The following is a 23,521-nucleotide window of genomic DNA, read 5'->3' on the forward strand; positions in this document are numbered from 1 at the left end:
CCACGGAATCAACGAGCGCTTTTCATTCAACTAATCTATTCCTGTTTTCTCGTCACAATATTCCCACCAATGGCGTAGCTCCACCTTCTACATATAAATCCACATACAACCCACAATTCCTCTAATCGCTCTGACGAAGGGCTAACGCTCGAAACGTCAGCTTTTTTACTCTTTACGGTGGCTAATTTACGTTTTCAACCCAGTTGTTAACACTAAATTACCTGCTTTACTCTCCCACCGACGCAGCACCACAGTTTCTTTAGAAACTTACCCCTTTATTAATAAGTAAGATAAGCCAGGGTAGTTAAACTTAAAAACCAAACGTGCCGACAAATTTTAGAAAAATTATGTTTTGTTTTCTTCCTTCGTTCACTTTTCGTTTAAATTTCCAAAAATTATGGTAGCAGTGCACCGTAAGTGCGGATTTTTTTTCCAAAATTTTCCAGAAATATGTATCTTGAAATGGAAATCATGTAGCCCGTTTTTGAATTACAGGCAAATAAAGCTAAAACTAGGGGTTTTCCAAGAGGTTGCATTCGTAGTACTGTTAAGGTAATCTAATATGTCATAAAGGTGAATAAAAAATAATGCAAAATATTTAGAAATTTGTTGACAACAATTTATGGGAAACAAAAGAAAAGCTGTGAAAAGAAAATAAACACAATCTGAGCCACCCAAATATTCAGTGACTCTGTCATGTTTTTCCGCGCGAATTCTGGGATAGGGTGAGTGAATTCCGCCATATTGGATCTAGTTGGATCTAGCAATATTTGCCAGGCGTCTCAGGGAGTCTCGCTCGGTTTAGTTCGTGACCAGGCTCCCATGATTAGCGAGCTTGTTTTTGTCCGGGAAGAGTGTGAGGCCTGGAGCAGCGAGAGTTCTGCAAAGGGGTCTAGCACTGATAATGATTAGTGCCAGACCTCCGGCGAACCTCTCCCCGATTCGTCCCAGATCTTCTCGCGGGCAGAGAAACGCTAATAATGTGGGCCTGTAGGAAAGAGTCACCATTTATTATAAACTGCAACACCACTTTTTGACGACGCATGCTCTATTGTTTGACCTCGTCCGTCAACCAGGTCTAGTAATTAAACGTCTTTATAATTATGCAGCATGTTGGTTCGCAGCAATTGGTGCGTTTTCGTGCATAGTGGGATTGTTTTACCTTGTGTGTCAATCAAACTTGACGTCTGAATTTTTTTCATTGACATTTTCTAGGTTTTCTATCTAAGAGTTTCTTCAGCTTTGTTTGTCTTGTGAAAGAGACTGTGAGTAAAAGAATTGTCCATTGTCATGTTTGTAGATTAATAAACTTTTAAGGTACAAAGACTGAATAAAAGAAACACGAGGTGAAAATGAAACTCAAATCTGATTAGAATTTGGAATTTCAGAGCCTGTGCTGAACCCCTTGTAAGTAAGTACATAGCCTTATTTTGCTCCTAAAACTTAAAAATGACTTACAGTAACATCTACACAGCGCATGTAAAACTTACACTATTTGGAACACAAGAAAATTCTATCTTGTTTAATCACGAGATGCTCGTTACCTTTCGATTTTTTTTAGGACAAATTTGGTGCTTTTTGATTATGTCTTTGGGTTTTTAACGCCAAATTTAAAAAAAAAGTGCCCATGAAATTTTCAATTTTCTTAGTATCTAAATTCAAATACTTCTCTGCTGAATTTTGGTGAAGCGTTTTATGTGGTAGCAGCCTCAGTCGTACCTGATTCACACCTCGATAATCTGGGACATCAGTGTTGTTTTGGCCTCTCTGACACTTTGAACAAACCTGACTTGGTTTTAGTAGAAAGCAACCATCTTATCATTTTTTGTAGACATTCTGTCATTTTAAACGAATCGACTCGAAGTTTTAAAATATGCTTTATAGCGCGAGCCAGACGTTAATGGCCCCGCTGTAACTTTTAAGCTTTATCTGTTAATTGAATGTTACTGCTGGGCCATTTGGAGTAGAATTTTTCGCCTTTATTTTTTGTCCTTGATAATTATATTTCCAAAGTTGCAAATGAACATGAACTAAACCAAAAAAGAAAAAGAAAAAAACTTTAACAAAAAGGCGTCAATAAAATTCCTCGCATCCCAAGGTTCACTCTTGGAGACAGTTACGAGAAGTGGTTTTTGAAAATTGTGACCGGTTTAAATGCTATATGCCAGTCGTTGGTTTTGTTCTCCAAAGTAAATCTACAGTTTAGTTCAAAAAGGTTTAACAAAGATCGGCTAGATTGTATTTTAGACACTTTGTTCCTAAAAGCCTTTTGTTTCGGCCAGACCTTGCGTAAACCTACGCGACAACGTGAAAGAACGGCCGGCCGTGTTTGTTCAACGCCATCTGTGTTTTGCTTCACCCAGTTTGAATGGGTCACGACGCGTTTTTTAGGCTCAATTTGCGCGGTCAAATATCGAGACACGGTTCGAAAACTGGACGTAACTCATTTGTAATAATATGACTAATTTATTAGATAAGAATTTACGCTATGAGAAAGTGGAAAAAATGGCTGCATTTTCCGAAAACTAATTGAGCAGCGGGATGTTAATGAAGTAACGTCGTAACAAAATGTCTCTTGCAATAGTTTGATTGATATTTCCCCTAAAGAAAGTCAACATTATTGTCAAGTTAATTGTTCAGTGCTAAAGACGCCGGGAATTGAAGAAATACTGCAGGAAATTGAGGCCTGTTAGCAAACTAAACAATATATTTCAACCTTATTGTTTGAAATCGATTAGTCTGTCTGAAAATCTTCTATCTGGGTGTTTAAGCGGCATTGGATGGGAATCCGATCCATGAGGAACTTTAAGTTTTTTATTGACCTCTGTGCTCTTTTAATTTCCTTTTTTGCTTACAAACCAACGCGCTAAAATTACATGCAGAAAATTTTGTTTTGCAGGGTTTTTGTTTTTATTCCAAATATCCGCTTCTAGTATCAATTTTTACCGCTAGAATCAAAGTCGCGTCAACCTCATCCTCTTGTCTTTGAAAACTTCAAGAGAAAGCCCTCCAAGTTTATCCTTAAAATAATTTTTGACAGGCGCACTGTTTGAGTTTCGTGGTGAAAGTCAACAGGAACTCACTCGTAAATTCATCGATTACAATAAGTAATATCCTTTGTTGCCTTATGTAATTTTCTTTTGTTTTTATGACTTTTCAGTTCTCGAGCCATTAAGCTTCCCAACTTGTCAAGAGGTGCCCTGAAACGGGATTCGAACCTGCATCGTCTATTTGCTTTACAACTGTTTGGTACCGCGCCACCGTAAATTTACTCTTCAGCTCGCAGCCTGCTGATATTTTCGGCGGACCCATCAGTCGAGTTTTATCAAAATTGTGCAGCCTTCGTCTGACTAACGGTAAGTTTTAATTTCCTCTGTTTTATTAGTCTGTATCTTATTGAATATTTCCTACGCTCGTTGCAACTCATTTGCCCTTTGAGACGTTATTCTTACGACTGATATTCCTGTGAATATAAAGATCGATCACACTGTCTATGTAGTATAGTTGCATTTGGCAGTTTCAGTTATTTTCATCATCATCTGAGAGCTGAGGTAAGTTACTTACGGGATTAGAGTTGGAAATTCTTGAATTTTTAGTAAAAGGAAAACTTAATGGTTTTTTGGGGGTTCTCGACCAATGGGTGCAATTTTCGCGTACTAAGTCTTTCCCATTCTGGAACCGTAAATTGTTTGAATCGTGATACCGCATTACAAAGTATGGCTTAATCTACACATCGCAATAAATCTAGGCATATCTACAAGGAATGATTTCAAGCAGAGTTGCCGATATAGATTATCAATCACCCATCAAGATTGTTAACTGGTCGGATTTTCCTTGTAATCAACTTACCTGCATTTAAGTTTTACTGATCCGTCTGAACAGAACGGCTGTCATGTTCCTGAGATCATGGCCTGAGTTTTACACCAAATCTGAAACATATAATACGAAAACATTGTAGAGGCAATACTTTTACTAACCCAGGAACAGACACATCGAAAAAACAAAAGGCAATTCATCCTCTTCTCTCTCGTATTTACCTAGATCCAAATGTACTCATCACAACTGGATAAAAAGTAGATTGCACTGGAGTGCACTTTTCAAAATTCTTAAATGTAAAACTTCAACAAAAATAGAACCTGAAAACTTGGCTCTATTCCTTTATCAGCTTGTTCGGAATTTTTACCGAAAAGGCAAGGGAAGAAATGATACATTGTTAGGAGCCCCCAACATTATTTAGAAAGGATGTTCCATGACATATTTTTTCTCTTTTTTGTAATCTTTTCCTTTTTCATTTCCATCTTTTAGCAGAAAATATGCAGTTACTTCAAGTAAAGTCCTTTTTCATTCTTGAGGTTACATTGTGTGTGTTATGGCACGTGGAGGTCGATGGAAGAAGTCAGTACACTCCATTTAGATAAAAAACAATTTTCATAGGAAATTGTTTGTGCGTGTTTTTTTTTATACAGCATAGTAGCTGTATCATAAATAACTCGCTAAAAGCACGTCCAATCATTTTCCTCAGGATATAGAATCAATTTTAGTTTCACTAAAAATCGCGACCTTCAATATAATTTATAATAGTTCTTATCGTTACCATGATGAAAAAACACGTCTCCTATCACAATTGAGTTATTCAGATTACCGAGTAAATCAGTAAATTGTTGACGAAAGCTCTTAATGATCTTTTAGTTTTCAACAATAGAAACTCGCCGTGGCATGTATCGCTCAATAGTTTTGTCCTCCCTGTGATAAAAGTTAACGAAAGCTTTCAGGACTGCCTGGAAGGGTTCTCAACTTAATCTTAGCTGTAATGAGGTCGAACGACAGGAATGGCGCGGCGTGTCGTGGTCAATAAAGAGAGAAATTTTAAAACATCAGAATATTTAATTTTACCCCGAATACAGTTATCTCGAACTCGTCAGTTTAGCCAAAAGTCAATAAAGAAAAGTGACTAAAGAGTGAGTATATTTGAAAACTATGGGAGACTAGTTTACAAGTTCAAAGATTTTCGAGATCTAGAACAGTTCATGGCAAGCAGCTAGAATAGAGAGATCTGGATGACCTCTAAAGCGGTTGACAGCAAGCTGCTTTTTTGACGCTTCACAGTTAAATTGTAGGCCGATTGACGGCTGACGGTTCAACCCCGTCGAGACCTCATGTTAGTGCCTGTCAGTGATGATAAAAGACGAAGTTTTTTTGTTTTTCTACTACAGCTAGCATACTGTCCACAAAAGGATGCTACCGAGACCGCAGTGGAAGTGGTAGAGCTATGCCTGATCTCCTGGCGTCTTACAGAAAAAACGGTTTGGATTGGTCAAACCTAGACGAAACAGTTATTCAAAAATGCCGTAAGGAAGCGGAAGAAAGGGTAGGTTTGGAGGGTGATTGTAAATTAAATCCTCAACCAATCCTCGTAATTTTCCCTTTCGGTAGCTCTCGACAGGATCGCAGGTTTCCGCAAATCTGTGAATAGCCAATCACGACAGCTCGTTCCCAGGTCCTCTCTCCGTCTTCCTGATGAGAAAAAAAACTTGAGAACAGAGTTGACGTTTGGCCCGGAGAAAGGAGGCAAGTGTGATGCGAGACAGAGCGAAGCACGCGAGGCGAGTTACACGCGAGGGGCGAGTCACACGCGAGAAAACGGAGGAGCTTCTTTTTGCGCGTGTTTTAGAAATAACCATGTGCTATACGGAAATTTTTCTTTTGGTGATTATCTTTCAGGGATTTAAGTGTTTTGGCATTCAGTTCTACGGTGAATGTTGGTCTGGCCTTAACGCATGCGACACGTACAAAAAATATGGCCCATCGGATGAGTGTTTCTGCACAAGTGATGTTTCGTTAAATAGCACCTTTCCGAAGTACCAACCTGAAAATTGTCTAGGGCCCGTTGGAGGGCGCTGGGCCAACTTTGTTTACGAGTTACGTGAGGTATAAAGCTTTTTTCAATCGAGTGTCGAAGGCAAAAAATAACTCGCCACTTTCTTAACCGATCAGATCGCCCATGTCCCTACCAACGTTAAGAATGTAAATTTGTTATTGTGATAAAAATGTACATACTTCTTTTTGACATTGACCAGAAGCTTTCATTTTTGTCCCTTTACGAGATAGATGGTAGCTCAGTCCATGAGACATCTTTGGCACTAGAATGTTGTTATATTATTTCTTTCTTGGAATGAGTGCTTAAAGAGTTAGAAACCGATAAGGCATGCTCTAAAGACTTCAAAACAAGAGCTTACCTCAAACATACAAACTATTGTCCCGCTCTCTAGCACGCTCGCTTTCTACCAAAACTCCCGGACGTAGATGTCCTCGATGAGATACCGCTGGACAAGTATACACCAGTGCTTTATGCGAGATTTTAACAGCAGCCCGAGTTATTCATTCATGTCGTGTTTTAATATACTTCTTCGTAGCCGCTCTGACAAAGAAGCCTGTGCCAACCTGAAAGACCAGCTGTAACTGAGTGGATTTCCTCCTGATGCAACGTTTGCTAGGTTTTCAAATTTGTAAATTAAAGTGTACTTTTAATTCCGAGTAAGAAAACACGAACAAAACATTGATGTATCTGTGTGTTGTAATGCATTAATAAAAGGCAGGAGCCCATTACTCAATAATGGGCTCCTGTAAAAGGTCATTCCAAGCGTCGAATGACAGTCTTTTTGGTCGATTTCCCCTCGTTCTGAGAGTGTTCTGTAACAGCTCGATTATCTTTTAAATGTTTTACTCACCTGGAGCGAAACTGTCATAGTTGAGCACACTTGCAATCAAATAGCTAAGCTCGATTTCCGCTGTTCTTTTGAAAAGAGCGTGGGTTCATTTTCCAAATAGTTATTTGTTGTGGAGCCCAGCAAAATTGCAGGAACCCTCGCAATCTAAGGGTCAATCGAAGTCTAAAATAGACACAAATTTATGAGCCGCTCACCGAGATACATGTGATCGTGAGGTTGAGAAAAGAGGCTAGAGAAGATGATACTCAATAATTTTAGGACTCCCGAGCGCAAGTATTTTAAACGCTTGACCTGCACGGATCTTTCATACCGGGTAAGCTGGGAATTAGTTCATCTCTGACGCATGAGCAGTTTGATAATGACAAATACAAAATGGACGGCAATAAAGATGAGGCACTAAAATGCCGTAGACTTGCTGAGAATTATCTCAAAGAAGGGAACAAAGAGAGAGCTTTTAAATTTCTCCATAAGGCACAGAAGCTTTATCCATCGAAAGAAGTTGAAGGTAGGTGAAATTTGCGCGGAATTTGGAATAGAAGAGTGGTGAAAGAACTCATGATACGATGTCGTAACCGGCTAAAATATCATTATTTTAGTTTACCTTCTTGTACGAGCCGTGAAATTTACCAATAACCTTTAAGGAAGAGAGAAAAATATGTCAAGTTTGATTATTTCAACTCTATCCATCAGGATGTTTGCAATTTTTTTGCGATGGTGATCGTCACTGAACATTATTCAGAACATTAGCATTACGGAAGCTTACATGAAGTCCGTTTTTCTCATGCGATTAAAGTTAATGTTGAAGCGACGTTTAGAGTTATATCAAGGAATCAAAAATGGAATTAGATACTTTTTATTTTTCCTTAAGCATTAACGTTCGGTTAGGACACTGTAGCCGCGACGATTAGATGTTTGAATTTTATGTTAGATTCAAGCGTGTATGTTGTGTTCGGTAAAATTAGCTGTCATCGTGAGAATTGCATGTTGTCATCCTCACGCTATAAGCCTAGGTTTATTAGATAAAGGTAGAATAACATTTGAGTCACTGATTTAAGTATGAGCCGGAGCAATTTATTTGTTTAAAGAACCGAGGTTCAGCTTGGTATGATGGCCTTTGATTTGATGGATGTAATGAATAGAAAAGACATATCCTAGTATGGATGCTTTGTACAATAATGTTAATACAGTGTTTGATTTCCTGATGACCCTGAAATTATTACTGAAGTTTTTTCAATGGTAAATAAATTTTTCTCTGAGAGGTTATGTGGCATATCACACTATGTTAGATGATCGCATTATGTGAGGAATATACTCTGTAACTACATGTAATATTTTGGTCCATAACCTATTTGATCAACTGACTAGGAACCTACAAACCTACAGAAACTATCCCAAAAGGTGTTTGAACTTATCTGTATATTCTAGTGAGTGAGAAACTGTAAAGAAGAGAAAGGCAATAGACACATTTGGAGACTATAAAATAATTCTAAATGAGTCTTACAAAACAGATGTCATGTCATTGTTGTTGTCAGCTACAATCTCTTTTTTAATACTTTGTTTAAAAAAATAAAGTAATGTAAATTAGTACTTGTCCACCTGCACAATTTTTGTGTTTCCCATGTGATAGTTAAGTTCAAGTGTTATCAAGCATTAGGTTCCCCGTGATGGAATATCCAATGACTTTGGTGCTGGTTACAAAAATAGCATTTGTATCCATTTTCCAGATTTAATTGAAAGTTTGTCAAAGAATGGTATGTCAACTGGAGCCAAACATGAGACCAAGGATGAGAATCTACGTCACAGAGCAGCAAATGGTAGTGCCACTCATAGTGCTCCAGAGGAGAAAAATTATACACCAGAACAGGTGGAGGCTGTCAAAAAGTAGGTTTTCCTTTTATTCAATTGCATATAGTTATACAACTGTGCTTTAGTCTGAAATGAAAGCAATTCAAAATTATTTCAAAGTATAGCAATTTGATTTTGTTTCCTATTATGTTCTAGGTTATGAACCTAATTATTTTATTGTAGTGAAGATGAAACCTACTGATACTCTCCTTTTTTGTGGAAGAAATATTGATACATGTACTTTTATTGGGGGGGATTAATAGGGGTCTAAAAACAAGCTGCTGACCGTCTGAGTACTGCTGGCTGCTTGATAACATGTAGCCAGTTACTCTGGTCAAAAAAATTCCCTTTTGGCCCTCCCTTAACCCTTTAACTCCCAAGATCTGATTGTTAATTCTCCCCTCTAGCTGTTACACATTTACTAGTAAATAAGTTATGAGAATTTGGAGTTAGATCAAGATAACAACTTCTACCTGATAAGTTTGAATATTCTCATTACCTGTTTGGTGGATAATGTAAGGATATGATAGGAAGAAGTTTCATGTTGATTGCTTCTGGGAGTCAAAGGGTTAATGAACTTTCCTCAGTTACCTTCTTTTCAGAGTCTGATGCCTTCTTCAAAACATTTTGAAACCCCTGGGACTTAGGGAATGTACTTTGCAGTGGGAAGGGGGGGGGGGGCAGGAGTTCCCTTTTGTATTTGCACTTAAGGATAAGATTTTGAAATAACACCATGGGGGTTGGACTACATGCCTAGTTTTCACTCTTTAATATGATTATTATGATGTGCTTTTGCTGCATTTCTTAGGATCAAAAAGTGTAAAGATTACTATGAAATCTTGGGAGTTAATAAGGAAGCTACAGAACCCGAGTTAAAGAAAGCTTACAAGAAGCTTGCACTGCAGTTTCACCCAGACAAGAATAGGGCACCAGGGGCATCTGAGGCATTCAAAGGTTTGCTCAGTGATTGATTTATGCCTTTTTGATTTATCAGTTTATTAACTAGCATTTCCTTTTTTAGCACAATTGTTTTATTAGTTTTCATTGCCATGCCATATACATGCAGATTTAGTCAACAGTGTATGTAGGCTACATTCTGATGGAAACCAACAAATCTTAGGAATACAAATTTCAGAACAGTGACTTTTAATTCAACCCCCCAAAAAGAAGAAATATGCACACTCGTTGCAGTATAACAAACTGAACAACTAACAATTATAGTCTATGCTATGCAAGAGTTGATGAGCAAGAGTTTTTATTTGTCCTGATTTTTCTCTTGAAACACAGCTATAGGCAATGCTTTTGCAGTCCTCTCAGATCCCAAGAAAAGAAGAAGATATGATCAGTATGGTGATGAGAATCCTCAGCCACAGATTTACAGGAATCATAATGATTATTCCAGAGGATTTGAAGGTTAGTGTTGCTGATCAAGGCCACAGTTACTCAAAAGTGGGACACACTAAATGTACATTGACACTACAACTTGTATTCAGTATATGATCTTAATGTATAGCCTTATTTTCTGAGGAAATGTTTTTCTTATCATGAATAAATGTATGTTAACCAGTTAGCATTATTGCTACAGTGAATTTTACATTATACGTGTTGGAAAATAAAAGCAAAACTATTTGTACATACATTTATGTTTTTGTGACTACACTAGTACAGTTCACAGGCCAGTGGTCCCTTGTGTTCTTTGCATAGTTGTAATGTAACTTGAATGTAGTTGGGATGTGAATGTACTTGGTACATGATCTCAGTTGGTGTTGGTGCACAAAAAACATTGGATGTTATATGTATTTTTTTTTTTTTTATAGCTGATATTACTCCAGAAGAATTATTCAACATGTTCTTTGGTGGGTTCGGTGGAATTTCTGGAGGTAAGAAGAAAAATGTTTCTTTAATCAAGTAAATTGAGAAGAGTTTCATGTGTCTCTTTGAGAGACACAGTAGTTAACCCTTTAACTCCTAGATAAAATTTGTCATTCTCCTTACTGTCAACCATACAATTCTCATAATGTTAGTTCAGAGAATTTAGTATTGGATCCACTAATTATCTCCAAAATGATATTTTCTTTATTCTCATCACTTATCTGGTTGATATTTTATTGGTATTGTAAGGAGAAATTCTGTCTTGTTCACTCATGGAAGTTAAAGGGTTAATTAAGTGTTCTAAATGTTCTCTGTTTTGACAGTGCCAGGCTAGTCTTGTTCTAGGCCTTCGTGTTGTATTCACTGGCAGATGTGCTCTGAGTCCTGACTATTTGGTTTTCATGACAAGAAAGAGAAAAAAATAGGCTACAAAATTTGGAGTAAAATTATGACCAAAATGGAAACATAAATTCTGAAAGCTTTAGTACTTTATTTAGGATTTAAGGTAGACAATCATAGATTGGATTTTTAGAGCTTAGTGGCTGTGGAGAGGGTTTAAGACCTTAGGGCAACATATTTTGAGTCATTTTATTTTTTGTCTTTTTGAGTCAATGGAGAATTGTAAATAGACCTTGAATTGTTTGTGGATGTAGTCCAAAACCTAGTAGTGAAGGAGAATTCAAAAAGGATGTGATCTTGGTTAAAGGATGGTGAAGTTCAGGCCTTGTTAGGCAAGGGAAAAGCTGCTTCAACAGGTTTTTTTATCTCACATTCAGGTCGTGTATTTATGCAGAGAAGACATAATCATGGTAGGCGCCACAGGCCTCAGCAATTTCATGAAGAGGAAGAAAATGAGCCTGTAAGTCAATGTACAAAGAGATCCAAAGGTAGAAAAAAATCGAAACACTTTCTAACTCAACATCAAATTCTTTTTCTTTTTCTCTTTCAGCCGTTGTTGCACTCGTTATTGCAGTTTATGCCAATCTTATTATTAGTAGGATTATCACTGATGAGTAGCTTCATGTTACAAGACCCACCTTATTCGTTATCTAGAACAGGGTAAGTGCACATTCCTGTGTTTCGTGACTGGATACTTGTCACTATGATAGTAACTGTATCTGATTGGGAAAAGACGGTGAACCATTCATAGCCCGACACGGCACCACATGGCCATACAACACAGTTAGAAAATACCTTACTTAGCCTCGTTTAGTCCTACGGTGAACAGCCCCTCAAAGCTGTGGAATCAAGATTGTCCGGGATGCACGAACACGCACTTTTGTTTTGATATTTACTTTGCCTTTGAAGTTTTAGTTACAGTGACTATGCACAGTCATGCATTTCTATATGAATTAAAATTGGACGTTGTTTAGAAAGAGTAACCTCTTCTGTTAAGAACTCACTAGGTCCTTTGAATGATAATCATGACTTGGTTACAGGGAAGCTTACAATATCGTACTTTCTCTTTAAGAAAAAAATGTATGATGAATTCCTAAGTATCACAAAAGTACTCCTTGCGGTTATAGCAGTTTTGAATAATAACAATTTTTCCTTTAATTAACAAATACAATTAACGATCAATATTTCATTTTGCAGTTCCTATTATATTCAAAGAGAAACACCCAAACGCAAGATTCCCTTTTATGTTCAGGTATGTTACTCTATCTAATGATTTAATTGTTTGTTGATTTTAAAATGTTATATAAAAAGCTGTTTGTGCAGCACTTTATCCTTGCTTCAAATTATGTTCCTTTCCTTCAAACTTATCATCACTGATCACTATGCTGAAATGCATAATGAACCAACCGTGAAATTTCGCCACGTCGCACGCTGTACAGGTTTTCAGAAACGCACCAATCAACTTGAATTTCTTTATTCGAAAGCAAAGCAATATCGTAAAGCAATTTATCAACAACCAGTGGAAGGGACAGAGATGCGTAGGTCAATACGCGCGTACCTATACGGCAACGTAATTGACGTACATTGTATATTCTAGCGTTACAGCAATTTGGGAACAACTCGTTCCGCAGCTGAGTGTAACTGTGTTTTCTGATTTTTATTTTCTACACCATACAGGAAGGATTCGAAGATCAATACGAAAATAAAATTCATATGATAGAAAAAAGAGTGGAAGATGACTACATAGGCCGACTCCAGTCCCAGTGCTACAGAGAGAGACAATACAGTAAGTATAGACGTAACCTGCAGCGATCACTGTGATGAATAATCATTATGGGGCGTTCAGTGGCTATTAAATTGAATGCAAATGGCTGGGCTATCGTAAAGCGACCTTTCTGAATAGACGTTGAAAATTGCCTCGAGTTTTAATCTTTTGATCGAAATTTTGAGGTGCCTGGTTTCTGTTTTCCCTAAGCGAAATTCGCTGTTACTTTGTCCTTGAGTATTTTACTGTTAGTTCAGTTTCATGTATTGTTGCATTACTGCAAAAAGCTGTTTTCAAGTTTTCATTTGCGTATGTTTTCGAGAATACTTTCATTTGAATGCCGTAGTTGCCACTCGAATCATCAGAAAAGACTATTGGGTAACCAGTGTTAAACACTGAAACGTGAGTAATCATGTTGCGATTGGGTTAAGTAAGTGCGTTACTTTGTGTCAGGAATTTGCGCGAGATTTCGAGATCAGTCATGAAGCACAATCAAGGAAAGTGCCATCTATCACGTGAAAGGGTTGATTTCTGAAATATCACGCAATCTCCTCCACAGAGCATTACATGGCGAACTCATTAACGGCTTTTGTGAAAGCTTTGTGTCATAGAGCGCTCACTTTCACTCTGAATTATCACCGAGAAACCTAAATTGAATCTTTCCACAAATAGGCTGAAAAGTTGTTAACACCTTCACTTGATTTCAGAGAAAAAGAAATTATTCCTGTTTGCTTCGGAAATTGAAATCCATCAAGTACGTGCTTCGGGTTTTGCGATAAAATTATAATTCAAAGACATTTTGTCCGGTTCCCGACAGGCTTTGTCCATTAGCTTTACTCTGTGTATCTTATCTCAGCGGACATTAATTCACCCCCGTGGATTTAATTTCTAAACAACGCGATTTTCTTTGTAATCGGGCTCAAAAAACTGCAAAAATGAACTCAGCTTGACTTCACTGGCGTTTGTTTTTTTGATCTGCGTCTCCTCAGAACAATCAGTTTGCTTTAGAGATACATACATTGCCCCCGTTTTTCATTGAAATATTTTTTCCGATGCCGAAGGAAGATTATTTCCGTTTTCATGAAAGGTTCTTCGCCACAGGTGCAGATTCATGAGAGTTTTCTTCTTTCTTTTATATACCACTTTCGATTTGCCCTAAATCAAAGTTATTTAGATTATTTTTTCACAGAAATCCATTGATCATTTGCTGTATTTGCTCCTCATTTTATCGTATTTACTTCTGTTTTCATTTCTGTTTGCAAATTACATTTTTCTTTGCCACACTTCTGTACAAATTTTGTTTTTGTATGACTTTCATGGGTAAAACTAATTAGACAGCGTCGTGTGCCCATTAAATGTTATTGTCATTTTTACATTATCGTTTTTTCAGTGCATAATCGCACATTTTAAAGTGAAAATTTGACAATTTTTCGCTCGACGTTTTTTTTCGCTCAAAGGCGCTAATGGGCTGGCCTTTGGAACTAACACACACAAACAAATTCCCTTCTTCAACAAATTTTAAGAAACACGCAGTTCCTTGTCGCCATTTCAAGGCAAGATTACCAACAATTATAATCCATCATCAAAGAAGCAAATCCAGTTAAGTGACTTCTCCGCTAGGACATCGTTTCGTGCAACCTTGTTTTCACAGAATCACGCATTTTGCTTTCCCTTTCTTGGTCGATTTTGCTATGGCGGCTCTCACTGCTTCATCTAGCACCTCCATGTAACCTCTTTGTTTCAGTGCAGAACATTCGATGTACTTTATAGCCCCAATTTTTTTCGCCATTTTCTTGGCTTCCTTGTGAGTGACTTGCCCGGTTGGGCGCTGGCTGCTGTGGCCTTTCCCGCGCTTTTTACTCTCTGTAGCATCGCGGAGATCCAACTTCGTCCCGATAAGAACGATGGGAGTTCGTGGAGCGAGTTGCTTGACCTCCTTGAACCATCTTGTCTCGGCATTGCGAAACGATTCTAAATCGGCAATAGAAAAACACACGCAAAACACATCAGTGCCAGGATAGTTCTGCTGTCTAGCGCTATCTTTACCCTCATGGCATTCCGTATCCCAGAGCTCTAGTTGATAAATTTTGCCGTTGACGTCCATGTTGGCAATGTAGGCGCTAGTAAACGATTCTACCTGTTTTCGCGACAGTGTATTTGAACTGTAACACAGCTGCAGGAGTAAACATGTCTTCCCGATGCCGTTGTCGCCGAGGAAAACACATTTAACCTTTCTTTCGATGTCTGTGGCTTTGTCAGTAACGACTGTAACTCCCTCGACCATATTTTCAATTCGCGAAGATGGCACCTCGTCGGTTTTCGCTCACAGAAAATTCGTCAGAGTTTCACTATCGGTTTCGTCGCGAGCGATGATTGACAAGCCGCAAATATCCTTGAGCCGTGTCAAATATCAACCGGCGCGTGATTTTCGACCTTTACGTTGCTGTGTCGTGTTGTTATTTGGATGAAATTTTGGATTTTATGCTCTTCATAATCAAGGAAATGAATGAAGACCGCACAGTAGTCTGAGCAGAAATCACACTGGCTCTCGCGTTCGGATTATTTGTAAACATTGTGTGATATGTGATGACGTTGCGTCGCTATTAGCATATGCTTCGGACTGACAAGCAGTGGAAATAATTAATATCAAGAAAATACCTCCCATTTAATTGTTCGTGTTGTATTTCTATGTCAAAAATTTGGATTTATATTCAACTCAGAACATTTAGACAATTCTACAGCTTTCTGCTTGTGACAGAAAAATATTTAAAAACCTCAGCTTTGAATTATTAATAATCGCGATTGTGTGTGTGATTTTAAATATTTGCTCTAGTCTCGGCGACTTATTTCCATTTTGTTCCATGAGCATGTTATTTTTGGTAAAGTTACGTTTGCCAAAAGCATTCCAATAATTCGGATCGTTTTCATTCATCAGTGCAGTATATTTACTTTTGAATAAAAAAAATCATTCGGGTTATTATTCTCAATGTTCCACTTTGTTTTCAGCTCTGCAGGATTCCCCTTGTGTCCGTTTAAATAAAAAATTCGTCTTAGATCTCTGTAGCGTTATTCGGCGAATTTTGGATTTTGCCAGACAACATGTTTTTCGGAATATAGCGATGTCCTCGCGTCTGAGGCATCTTTGCTTCTCTACAAACACTTATTAGTACGAAAAAAATTATGCAGTAACGTTGTATCTCGATGATGCTGTATAGACCGCGATTGATGAAAGCTCTTCGATACGGTTCTCTTGCCGTTGTTTTATCATTGAAATATCTTTCAATTTAAAGTTTTGTCAAATTGAAAATGAACGTAAACAAGCTCGAATGTATCTCGCCCGAAACCAATATAGTGATATTTAAAGCTTAAAAGATTTGCATATTTTCCTTTTCTTTCCACCAGTAGACAATTACCTTTGTTACTGATCGCTTTGTGAGCAAATAACAGATTTAGTGGTTTCGTGTACTGGTATCAGAAGTTTATCCAATAAGTTTAATCCGGATTTAGCGAACTAAAACTTTTATTTTTTTCTTCCTTGATATTTACATCCCAGATCAATAAACATAAACTCAACCGGAAGCAGTCAAAAATTTCTGCCTTTGGCCTTCACTCTTTTTGGCGAACGGAAATGCAAGCGGGTAGCTTTCGTGATCTCATTTTGTTCAGTACAATGAAATTTGGATTCAAGATTTACATTTTCATTATTGTTTTGTACCGTAAATGGAAGGATAATTTACGAATTGTTTAACAAAAAACGAATATTTAACAATGAGCCACCTGGCTTCGTTCATTCAAATTATTTTTCCTGATGATCAGCTTACATCGTAAGCAGACAAAGTAAGGGGGCGCTGTACTGCGAAACGGTCAATCTCAGCTGAAATATTGGCGGAAAATACTCGTAAATTCTTCGATTCATAACTTTTGACCCCTAAATCCACCCTGTGATAGTCAAACAAGTATGGTTTACTTACCTTTAGCTTTCCATGTTATCTCTGGTGATTTGGTGGGTTTTTATTCCCGACCCACCCTACCCCCCCCTCCTTTCTTTCTCTTCACTGACGTTCCTCAAGATACAAGAGAGAAAGTTGATTTTCCCAGCGGAAAGGGCACTTATCGAAGAACTTCAAAAACTTGCTGGAGTCGGAAAACATTATAGAGTGAGAGAGAAGGAAAGGGACGCCGATTTGTGCTCTTCATACCGTCCTAGCCTGCGAGAAAACCCTTGTTATAAACGCTTAAGTACGAGCATTTCCTCGACCGCGAATAAATTTAAGGTCTTAAGCAACGCTTCCTGGCGAGAGGTCAATTTAGTACCTGAAGAAAGGTTCGGTATTCATTATTAGTGCCAGGCCCCTTGCAGACCTCTCCCCAGCTCGCTTTGTTCATGGCCTTAACCTCCAAACCCCTAGGAGTGACTAACATCTAATATCTCCTTACAACATAACCCCGGAATCACACATCAAGGTCATGAAAATGAGGGAAATGATCAGCAACTAAAAAAGTTCTTGATAAGTAAACAAATTCTCCTTTGTCAGCACCTTAGGAAATGTATAGGGAACAGGAAGGAGAAAGTCAGTACATGCTGATGATAGCAGCACTGATCATGAGTACCTGCTCACGGGCTACACTGTCCCGACTGATTTTGTCCGGGAGTGAAGATCTTTCATCAAGTTTCTAACACAGGTTATCTCCTTTTCTTCCTTTCGCAGGAGAAGAAGTGCGAGCTCGTGCCCGTTTTTGGCGAGATCAGGCTCTACTGAATCGAGCAAATGCAATGCCGATGAAATCGTGTGAAGCACTGGAAAAAATTGCCGCTTAACAAAAATGTTAATGTTTGTCATGCCTGGATCAAAATTGAACCTAAATTAAGGAAACGGTACTTTTTAAATGTTGTAACAAAACGAAATTAGTATCCTGTAAAGACTGCGTTCACACGTGGTGCCTGAAAACCTTTGTCGGGCGTTCACACCAACCGCCGATGAGGTCGTAATCGGCTGTTGTGTTTGGACACATGGTGTTTTTCTGCAGCCTGTGACGTGAAAGAAAATAGTCCAGTTTTAGTTTGCTTTCCATGCAAAAAAATCAATATTTTAGTCACGTGACGGCATTTTCACCGACGTCAGTTCATAGATTTTTAATTATGTGCAGAATAAATTTATAAGTTGAACCAGCAGTATCAGGGAACAGGGAAGACATAGCTAGGAATTTTTTAAGAGGAGAAAAGGGGGGGGGGGTGGGGAAGAGAGAAAATTCCGCATTTTTGCGTGAGCCACGTGAATTAGCTAACACCGCTGTTCATTCATTGCAAGAATGAACAGCGAGGGGAGGTGGAGGTGAACCAACTTGAAGCTACGCCCCTGGGGCAAAAACGTATGCGAGTGTTATCAACGGATCACTACATATTGAGGTTCTTGATACTCTGCATAAATTTTGACCCCGTCTTTCCCAATAAATTCCGTAGCTTACAGAAACATTAGCTGAAAACCAGACCAATTAGTCCCTCTATGTTCAGACAACTGGGACGACCGCGATCGGCCAGATAGAATTGAGTTTATGTTTCGGCCAGGTTTGACAGATACCGACTGAGAAACTCCTCCATGCGATTCTTAAAAAAAGAAAAATAGATTTTTCTCTACTTCATGTAAATTTTTTCACCCTTTTGTTCAACTGCTGCCTATTATCTTTTACCTTGTGGTATTTGTGAATTTGAACTAGCTAGATTATTCTAATCACTTGGTAAGTCTCTTGTCTATCTATATTATTTAATCATGTCGTTACAGTTATAAACTGAGAAAAAAAACAATTTTATACCTGTAGTCTGGTTCTCCTCTGTTATTTAACTTGCCCTACACAAAATGGGAGTGAGCGCAGCCTTGAGCCCGCCATCTCTTAAGCTTCGTGTGAAGTTTTTGGTCGCTAAATACCAAACCGTTGGCATGAAAATTGATTTATATTAAGCTGAAGATTGATGAGATTGTACAACCCCTCTCAAAACGTTAAAATTAACATAAAAATACCAGGATCAAATAATTGTCCCTAAGTTAATGCAATTGTAAGTAACTGCACTTCCGTCAGAGTGACAAGACTTTTCTAGCCTGTTTCACTCACTTTGGTCCGTGTCAAACGAAATCGTCCAACACCGGCACTACAGGCCTAATCGAGATGTATATCCTTAGCTGCATGTATTACAATTAATGGAACTCACGGATAAGCTGGAGACTTCAAGCATACGACCTTTATTCCGGCCGAAAAAGTTCGCCCGTTATTCCTAGATAGTGCTTTAAGAGTTTTATCAAGCTGAATTTAGCGGTTCTTTAAAATAAAAATAACTTAAATTTTGAAGTGATTCGCGCCTTTGAACAGCTTCGACCCTTGTATGCTTCGAAGAGACCTCACGGTGCAAGAGTTCACTGCGCAAGTGAAGGTTAATTTTAATTACTTTCGCAGACACAGAAGTGAATCGTGTGAGTAGCATGTGCTGCACAAATCTCGAGTTATCATGATGTGATCAAAAGAGGTTAAAGAACGGAATGAAATGACTCAACAATTTCATGGATGCGTCAGTCTTCGGCGACAGACGTCACATATTTGGATAAGTTTTATCCGGAAATTAGTCATCGTGGTAGAAAAAGTCTAATTTCAGATTTTGACATTTTGGGTATTTTCGTAAACAAAAAACATTGTCCTTTGAGTTATAGGGCCGTGAAGACGTAAGTCGTAGAGGGTGAACAGTCAAACACAGTCAAATTTTACCTATCCGTAGACTATTTCATTGGAATTCCCATTAAGGTACGGGTAGCTATCTTACTGTTTGGGTAGCAGCTCCTTGAAAATTTTGCACTAATCGTCTGAAATGATGGTAGACAGGTAACCAGTTTGGATGACTGAGAATATTACCTGTTAGGCTTACATGTACTTCCGATAATTATTTCTCAACCTCTACCAAAAAGTTATCTTTCGCATTTAGTCTATAGAAATAACTTTCCCAGTGACTCGTAAATCTAAGTCGTTTTCTAGCTAATGAATAACGATTGACAGCTTTGCCGTTTGTGGGTACCAATAATCATTCTGGTATTTTTGAAGTGAGTTAAAGAAGGTACTTGATTTGGGGCAGATTTTCCAGTGTCTGTTGTTCTTAGCAGGAACCGCGCAGGCTACGTTTCAACCCGTCACTCTGTGAGACGTCTGAGCTTGCCTGTAAAATAGAGGTGTAGTGTTTTTCGAGGTTACCCACGAATGACTCATGATAATCACTCGTTAAATTATGAGCAGTGATACGATCATGTGCAACACATCATAAAAGGAACCAAATCACTTTGAAAGATGTTTGAAAAAAGACGCATGTAATGAAATAACAAAATGGAAGACTATTCATTATTCTGGCAATTAGCGCATGCTCTTTTGCATTGAGAGGGAAGCTTAAAAAGACAATTAGGAAACGGAGACAAAATCAGCTACGTTGGCGCGCATGCTTTGTACTCCACTGATCAGAGAGGGGCCTACCTCGATGTTAAAGACCGACGAATTACGTCCCGTCCGGCCCAACCTAACTTAGTCAATGAGTGTTTTGTCAAATGACCGACGGTCTTTCAAGTTCCTCCTTTTTTTCTTGCCTGTTTTCATCCTGCATCTCGCAGGTTCGTATGCTCTGCTGCTCTCTTTTTTCCGGCTCCACTTGCGCCTCCACGTGTGTCCCTCAAGAGGGGACTATTCATTCCTAATGTTTTTCAATAAAGGCTCGCTAAAGGCAAAACGAGTCACGTGATAATATCGTAGTAATAATAATAGGGATAACAAAACAAGGCATTGTTTAAAATGTGCTAAATTTAGAGATTCTTAACAAATGGATAATAGGTCAGATGTTCATTTATTTTTAAAACAGTCCATGTCATCTACACAATAACGAGGTCAAGACGTTTTTTCTTTCTTTCTTTCTCGTTTTATTTCGCCGGTCAAGCCAAGCCCTTTCTTACCTTATTTTGAATTTTTTTGTAAAATTGTAAAGCAACTATCATAATGGGAACCTGTGCTTTGTCTGATGTGAAATATAATTATATGTTCCCATGGAGAAAACTGTTCGTGCTGGTAGGTTTTTAGTAGTATTTGTCTGAAAATAATTTAAATCTCACCAGGGGTTTATGAAACAATACTTAACTTTGCTATAAATCAATCGAACTCCCTTTTACTTCGAAAATGTGTTTATTGTAATAAATCTTCAGTCTACAATGAACGTTTTGCGCTTGAAAATTTTTTTCTAGTTCGTCCTTGATATAAGACTGAAAAAAGCATTGAAAACGTACTTTTCTTCTAGAATTAAATTACGAAGCTGAGGAACAGATGGAGTTAGGGTTTATAAAACTTTGACAACTAATTTGCTAGCCGTTTAAGCTTCATTATCGCGGATCTTTATTCTATCGTTGAAAAGTGTTTTATTTGTGAATAGATTGCAATTAGAATAGTTAATGACGAAATTTTTTATTAATATTCATATTCATTTAAATTTAAAATCCCTGATAGAACGAATACAATTTAAACTTGGTATTTCACTCTACTTAACAAGTGGTTCATTTTTCAAGACGCCTAAAACACCAGCGTTTTTTGAAAATGTCGGTTAATTTGTCTTTGAGTTCCCTAGACACTGAAGTCTTGGCTTCACAGCTTTCTAACCGATCAAAATCTACAGCGGCGGTCGAAACGACTTTCTGTGTCGTTTTGAATATTCTGGCGTTGTTGCTCAACATGATCCTCTGTTGGACCGTTTACAACAACGAACGCCTTCGTCGAATCACCAATATCTACGTGTTAGCTTTAGCAGCCGCGGATCTTCTCATGGCCTCCTTAGTCATGCCTTTTCTGTGCGATGTTTCGGTCAAAGGAGGTTGGACATTTAATTGGTTTCCATGTCAGTTTCAAGGATACTGGTGTGCTGTGTTGGCCTACACTGCTCAACTTTTATTTCCTCTTGCCGCTATCAACCGTTACACAAGAGTTTTTCATCCTAAAATTTACTTCACATTTTTTAACGACAAGAAGTACATTTTATTATCGATAGCTGTCGTTTCGCTGTGTGCCTTAACCGCCCCTTTGCCGTACCTTCTTCGCGGGCACGAATTCGCTTTCCATCCAGGAATGATGATTTGTTTCTACACAATCGCGAACACTAGAGAAAAACAGGCCCTATACAGAATCATTTTTTTCACGGTGTTACCCATGTTTGTGGTGACGTTCTGTTATTTTCGCATTTACCGCACCGTAATAGGCCATACAAAACGCTTCCAAAACAACGTCACGACGTCTGCCGTGCGAAACGCTAGCGCTACGAACAAGCTGTCATCCGATGAAATTGTCATCACTAAAACATTATTTGCAATAGTTTTAGGGTTTTTCGTTTGCTGGACACCGCTCTATATCATCACGTCTATTGACACAGCCTTCGAAGGATATCGCTTACCAAGACAGGTTTATTTTCTGGCTACCTATTTCGTTGGGTTGAGCAGCATTGCCAATCCTATCATTTTTGGATGTATAAACGCAAGCTTTAGAGAGGAGTGCAAGAATTTAATTGACGCTTTGGGGCAAAGACATACTGATAGAGTGCGAAATATTTGACGAGCAGAAAAGGTTTCTTTTAAACTTATCAACAGCTTAGAAACGAAAATAGAACCTGAGTCTTTAAACATTGCGTGATACATTATTTGGCACCTTTACTTGATGTATGGAGATAACATTCGCTTTGCTCTTTAGGAAAATGTGTTAAATTAGGGATGCTAAATTAAAATATTGAGTTTTGCAAAATGTTTCCATTTTATTCCAAACTTTCCTCTTATACCATGCTTTTGTCGACAAAAAATTGTCACCATGGATGATGATTAAGAGAGTACTTAAATTTGAGTTACATTTATACCGCGAATATTTCCTTGGTTGACGCAATTTTACATAAGCAATGATGAAAGCTAGTCAATAGTACTTTTACGGAAAACTGGCAAGCCAATTTTAACAATGATCTTACAATTTCCCCGGCGGGTGTTCCTAAGAAGGACAAATTAGCCAAAACCAATGATCTCAGTTCTCTACTCCTTCCAGAAGCTAGGGACCTTTCAATTCTCTCTTTTTTATTATTTATTTCTTTCTTTCGTGCGTACTGAAAGGGAAAACTCGAAGATGGGCTAGAAAAAAACTTGTCAATGGAAATATTTCATTCGTGACTTCGTGTTCTAATGTCTTACTGAGGGCTTAAATGTTAAAAGGAAGCAGCTTGGAATTAAAAGGGTTTAACTGCAAAAACATACGTCGTAACTCGAGGGGTGACTCAGTAATTAGTATGCTAAACTCGTTTAAGGCCAGCAGGTCGCCGGAGAAGCATCGGGAAACTCGATATCGGAGATATCTGGAAAAAATATTTGCTTCCGATCGCTCTGTAAATTACGATTTTCCGCCTAGCTTGTGATATTTGATGTCATTTTTGTAAATCAAATTGAGAACATATTATTGATCTTTTATAGCAGGTAAAAAATATAATTCACGGAATTGTCACTTCTTTGCAATGATCTTGGTTTCAGCTATAATGCGATAAACGTATTTCCGTCTTACAAAAAAAAAAAAAACAGCCATAATGAAAGGGTAGAATATAAAAAAGATCAAATGGCGCCCCCTGTGTCAAATTAACGAATTTTTCACTGAGTGGATTTAACATTGGTCTTTTTGTGCATGTGGGTGTCTTCTCAATATCCTGTTTTGAAACTCACAGCAGCACGACTGGTGTAGTTCTGTTTTTATTACCCTTGGTCAAGGGTGTCTCGAACTTTGAACAAGAACATGAACCAACTGGATATTTTAATAATTTCTGTGCCTTCATTTGTGTCACGACCGGTGCGATTTACATTTCTTACCTAGCTTGCTACGTGCTTGAGGC

General features: G+C 38.1%; 3 protein-coding genes across 14 annotated transcripts; all 3 read left to right on the top strand.

Moving 5' to 3' along the window:
* The first annotated feature begins 1,272 nt into the window (after positions 1–1,272).
* On the top strand, positions 1,273–6,637 carry LOC113674338 (uncharacterized). 12 transcript variants are annotated; one of them, XM_089210654.1, is made up of 6 exons: positions 1,273–1,407; positions 3,161–3,356; positions 4,306–4,395; positions 5,214–5,368; positions 5,722–5,928; positions 6,270–6,637. In XM_089210654.1, exons 3-6 carry the CDS (start codon positions 4,314–4,316, stop codon positions 6,360–6,362), a joined length of 537 nt encoding a protein of 178 aa, XP_089066780.1. In that variant the 5' UTR covers positions 1,273–1,407; positions 3,161–3,356; positions 4,306–4,313; the 3' UTR covers positions 6,363–6,637. The 12 variants fall into 12 exon arrangements, with proteins under 12 accessions (XP_089066780.1, XP_089066818.1, XP_089066794.1 ...); XM_089210692.1 differs by having other exon boundaries at positions 6,414–6,637; XM_089210668.1 differs by having other exon boundaries at positions 4,309–4,395.
* A 435-nt stretch (positions 6,638–7,072) lies between these two features.
* Positions 7,073–18,425, top strand: LOC113674372 (dnaJ homolog subfamily B member 12). The gene is made up of 10 exons (XM_089210730.1): positions 7,073–7,233; positions 8,453–8,609; positions 9,382–9,527; positions 9,861–9,986; positions 10,391–10,453; positions 11,222–11,304; positions 11,395–11,504; positions 12,042–12,096; positions 12,522–12,630; positions 17,319–18,425. Exons 1-10 carry the CDS (start codon positions 7,101–7,103, stop codon positions 17,426–17,428), a joined length of 1,092 nt encoding a protein of 363 aa, XP_089066856.1. The 5' UTR covers positions 7,073–7,100; the 3' UTR covers positions 17,429–18,425.
* Positions 18,426–21,121: 2,696 nt separating this feature from the next.
* Positions 21,122–22,404, top strand: LOC113674362 (melatonin receptor type 1A-like). Its single transcript, XM_027190841.2, has one exon. It carries the CDS (start codon positions 21,214–21,216, stop codon positions 22,216–22,218), a length of 1,005 nt encoding a protein of 334 aa, XP_027046642.2. The 5' UTR covers positions 21,122–21,213; the 3' UTR covers positions 22,219–22,404.
* Positions 22,405–23,521: the final 1,117 nt, after the last annotated feature.

The sequence above is a fragment of the Pocillopora damicornis genome, chromosome 1, assembly GCF_964200805.1.
Source record: "Pocillopora damicornis chromosome 1, jaPocDami1.2, whole genome shotgun sequence".
NCBI classification, from domain to species: Eukaryota; Metazoa; Cnidaria; class Anthozoa; order Scleractinia; family Pocilloporidae; genus Pocillopora; species Pocillopora damicornis.

What these genes read in the sequence shown, in the direction of transcription:
- LOC113674372 (XM_089210730.1), top strand. Translation starts at nt 7,101, where the DNA reads ATGGACGGCAATAAAGATGAGGCACTAAAATGCCGTAGACTTGCTGAG. An exon ending in TATTCGTTATCTAGAACAGG is followed by an intron (nt 11,505 to 12,041) that starts GTAAGTGCACAT and finishes TTCATTTTGCAG; the next exon opens with TTCCTATTATATTCAAAGAG. An exon ending in CTACAGAGAGAGACAATACA is followed by an intron (nt 12,631 to 17,318) that starts GTAAGTATAGAC and finishes TTCCTTTCGCAG; the next exon opens with GAGAAGAAGTGCGAGCTCGT.
- LOC113674362 (XM_027190841.2), top strand. Translation starts at nt 21,214, where the DNA reads ATGTCGGTTAATTTGTCTTTGAGTTCCCTAGACACTGAAGTCTTGGCT.
- LOC113674338 (XM_089210654.1), top strand. Translation starts at nt 4,314, where the DNA reads ATGCAGTTACTTCAAGTAAAGTCCTTTTTCATTCTTGAGGTTACATTG. An exon ending in CGTGGAGGTCGATGGAAGAA is followed by an intron (nt 4,396 to 5,213) that starts GTCAGTACACTC and finishes TTTCTACTACAG; the next exon opens with CTAGCATACTGTCCACAAAA. An exon ending in GTAAGGAAGCGGAAGAAAGG is followed by an intron (nt 5,369 to 5,721) that starts GTAGGTTTGGAG and finishes ATTATCTTTCAG; the next exon opens with GGATTTAAGTGTTTTGGCAT.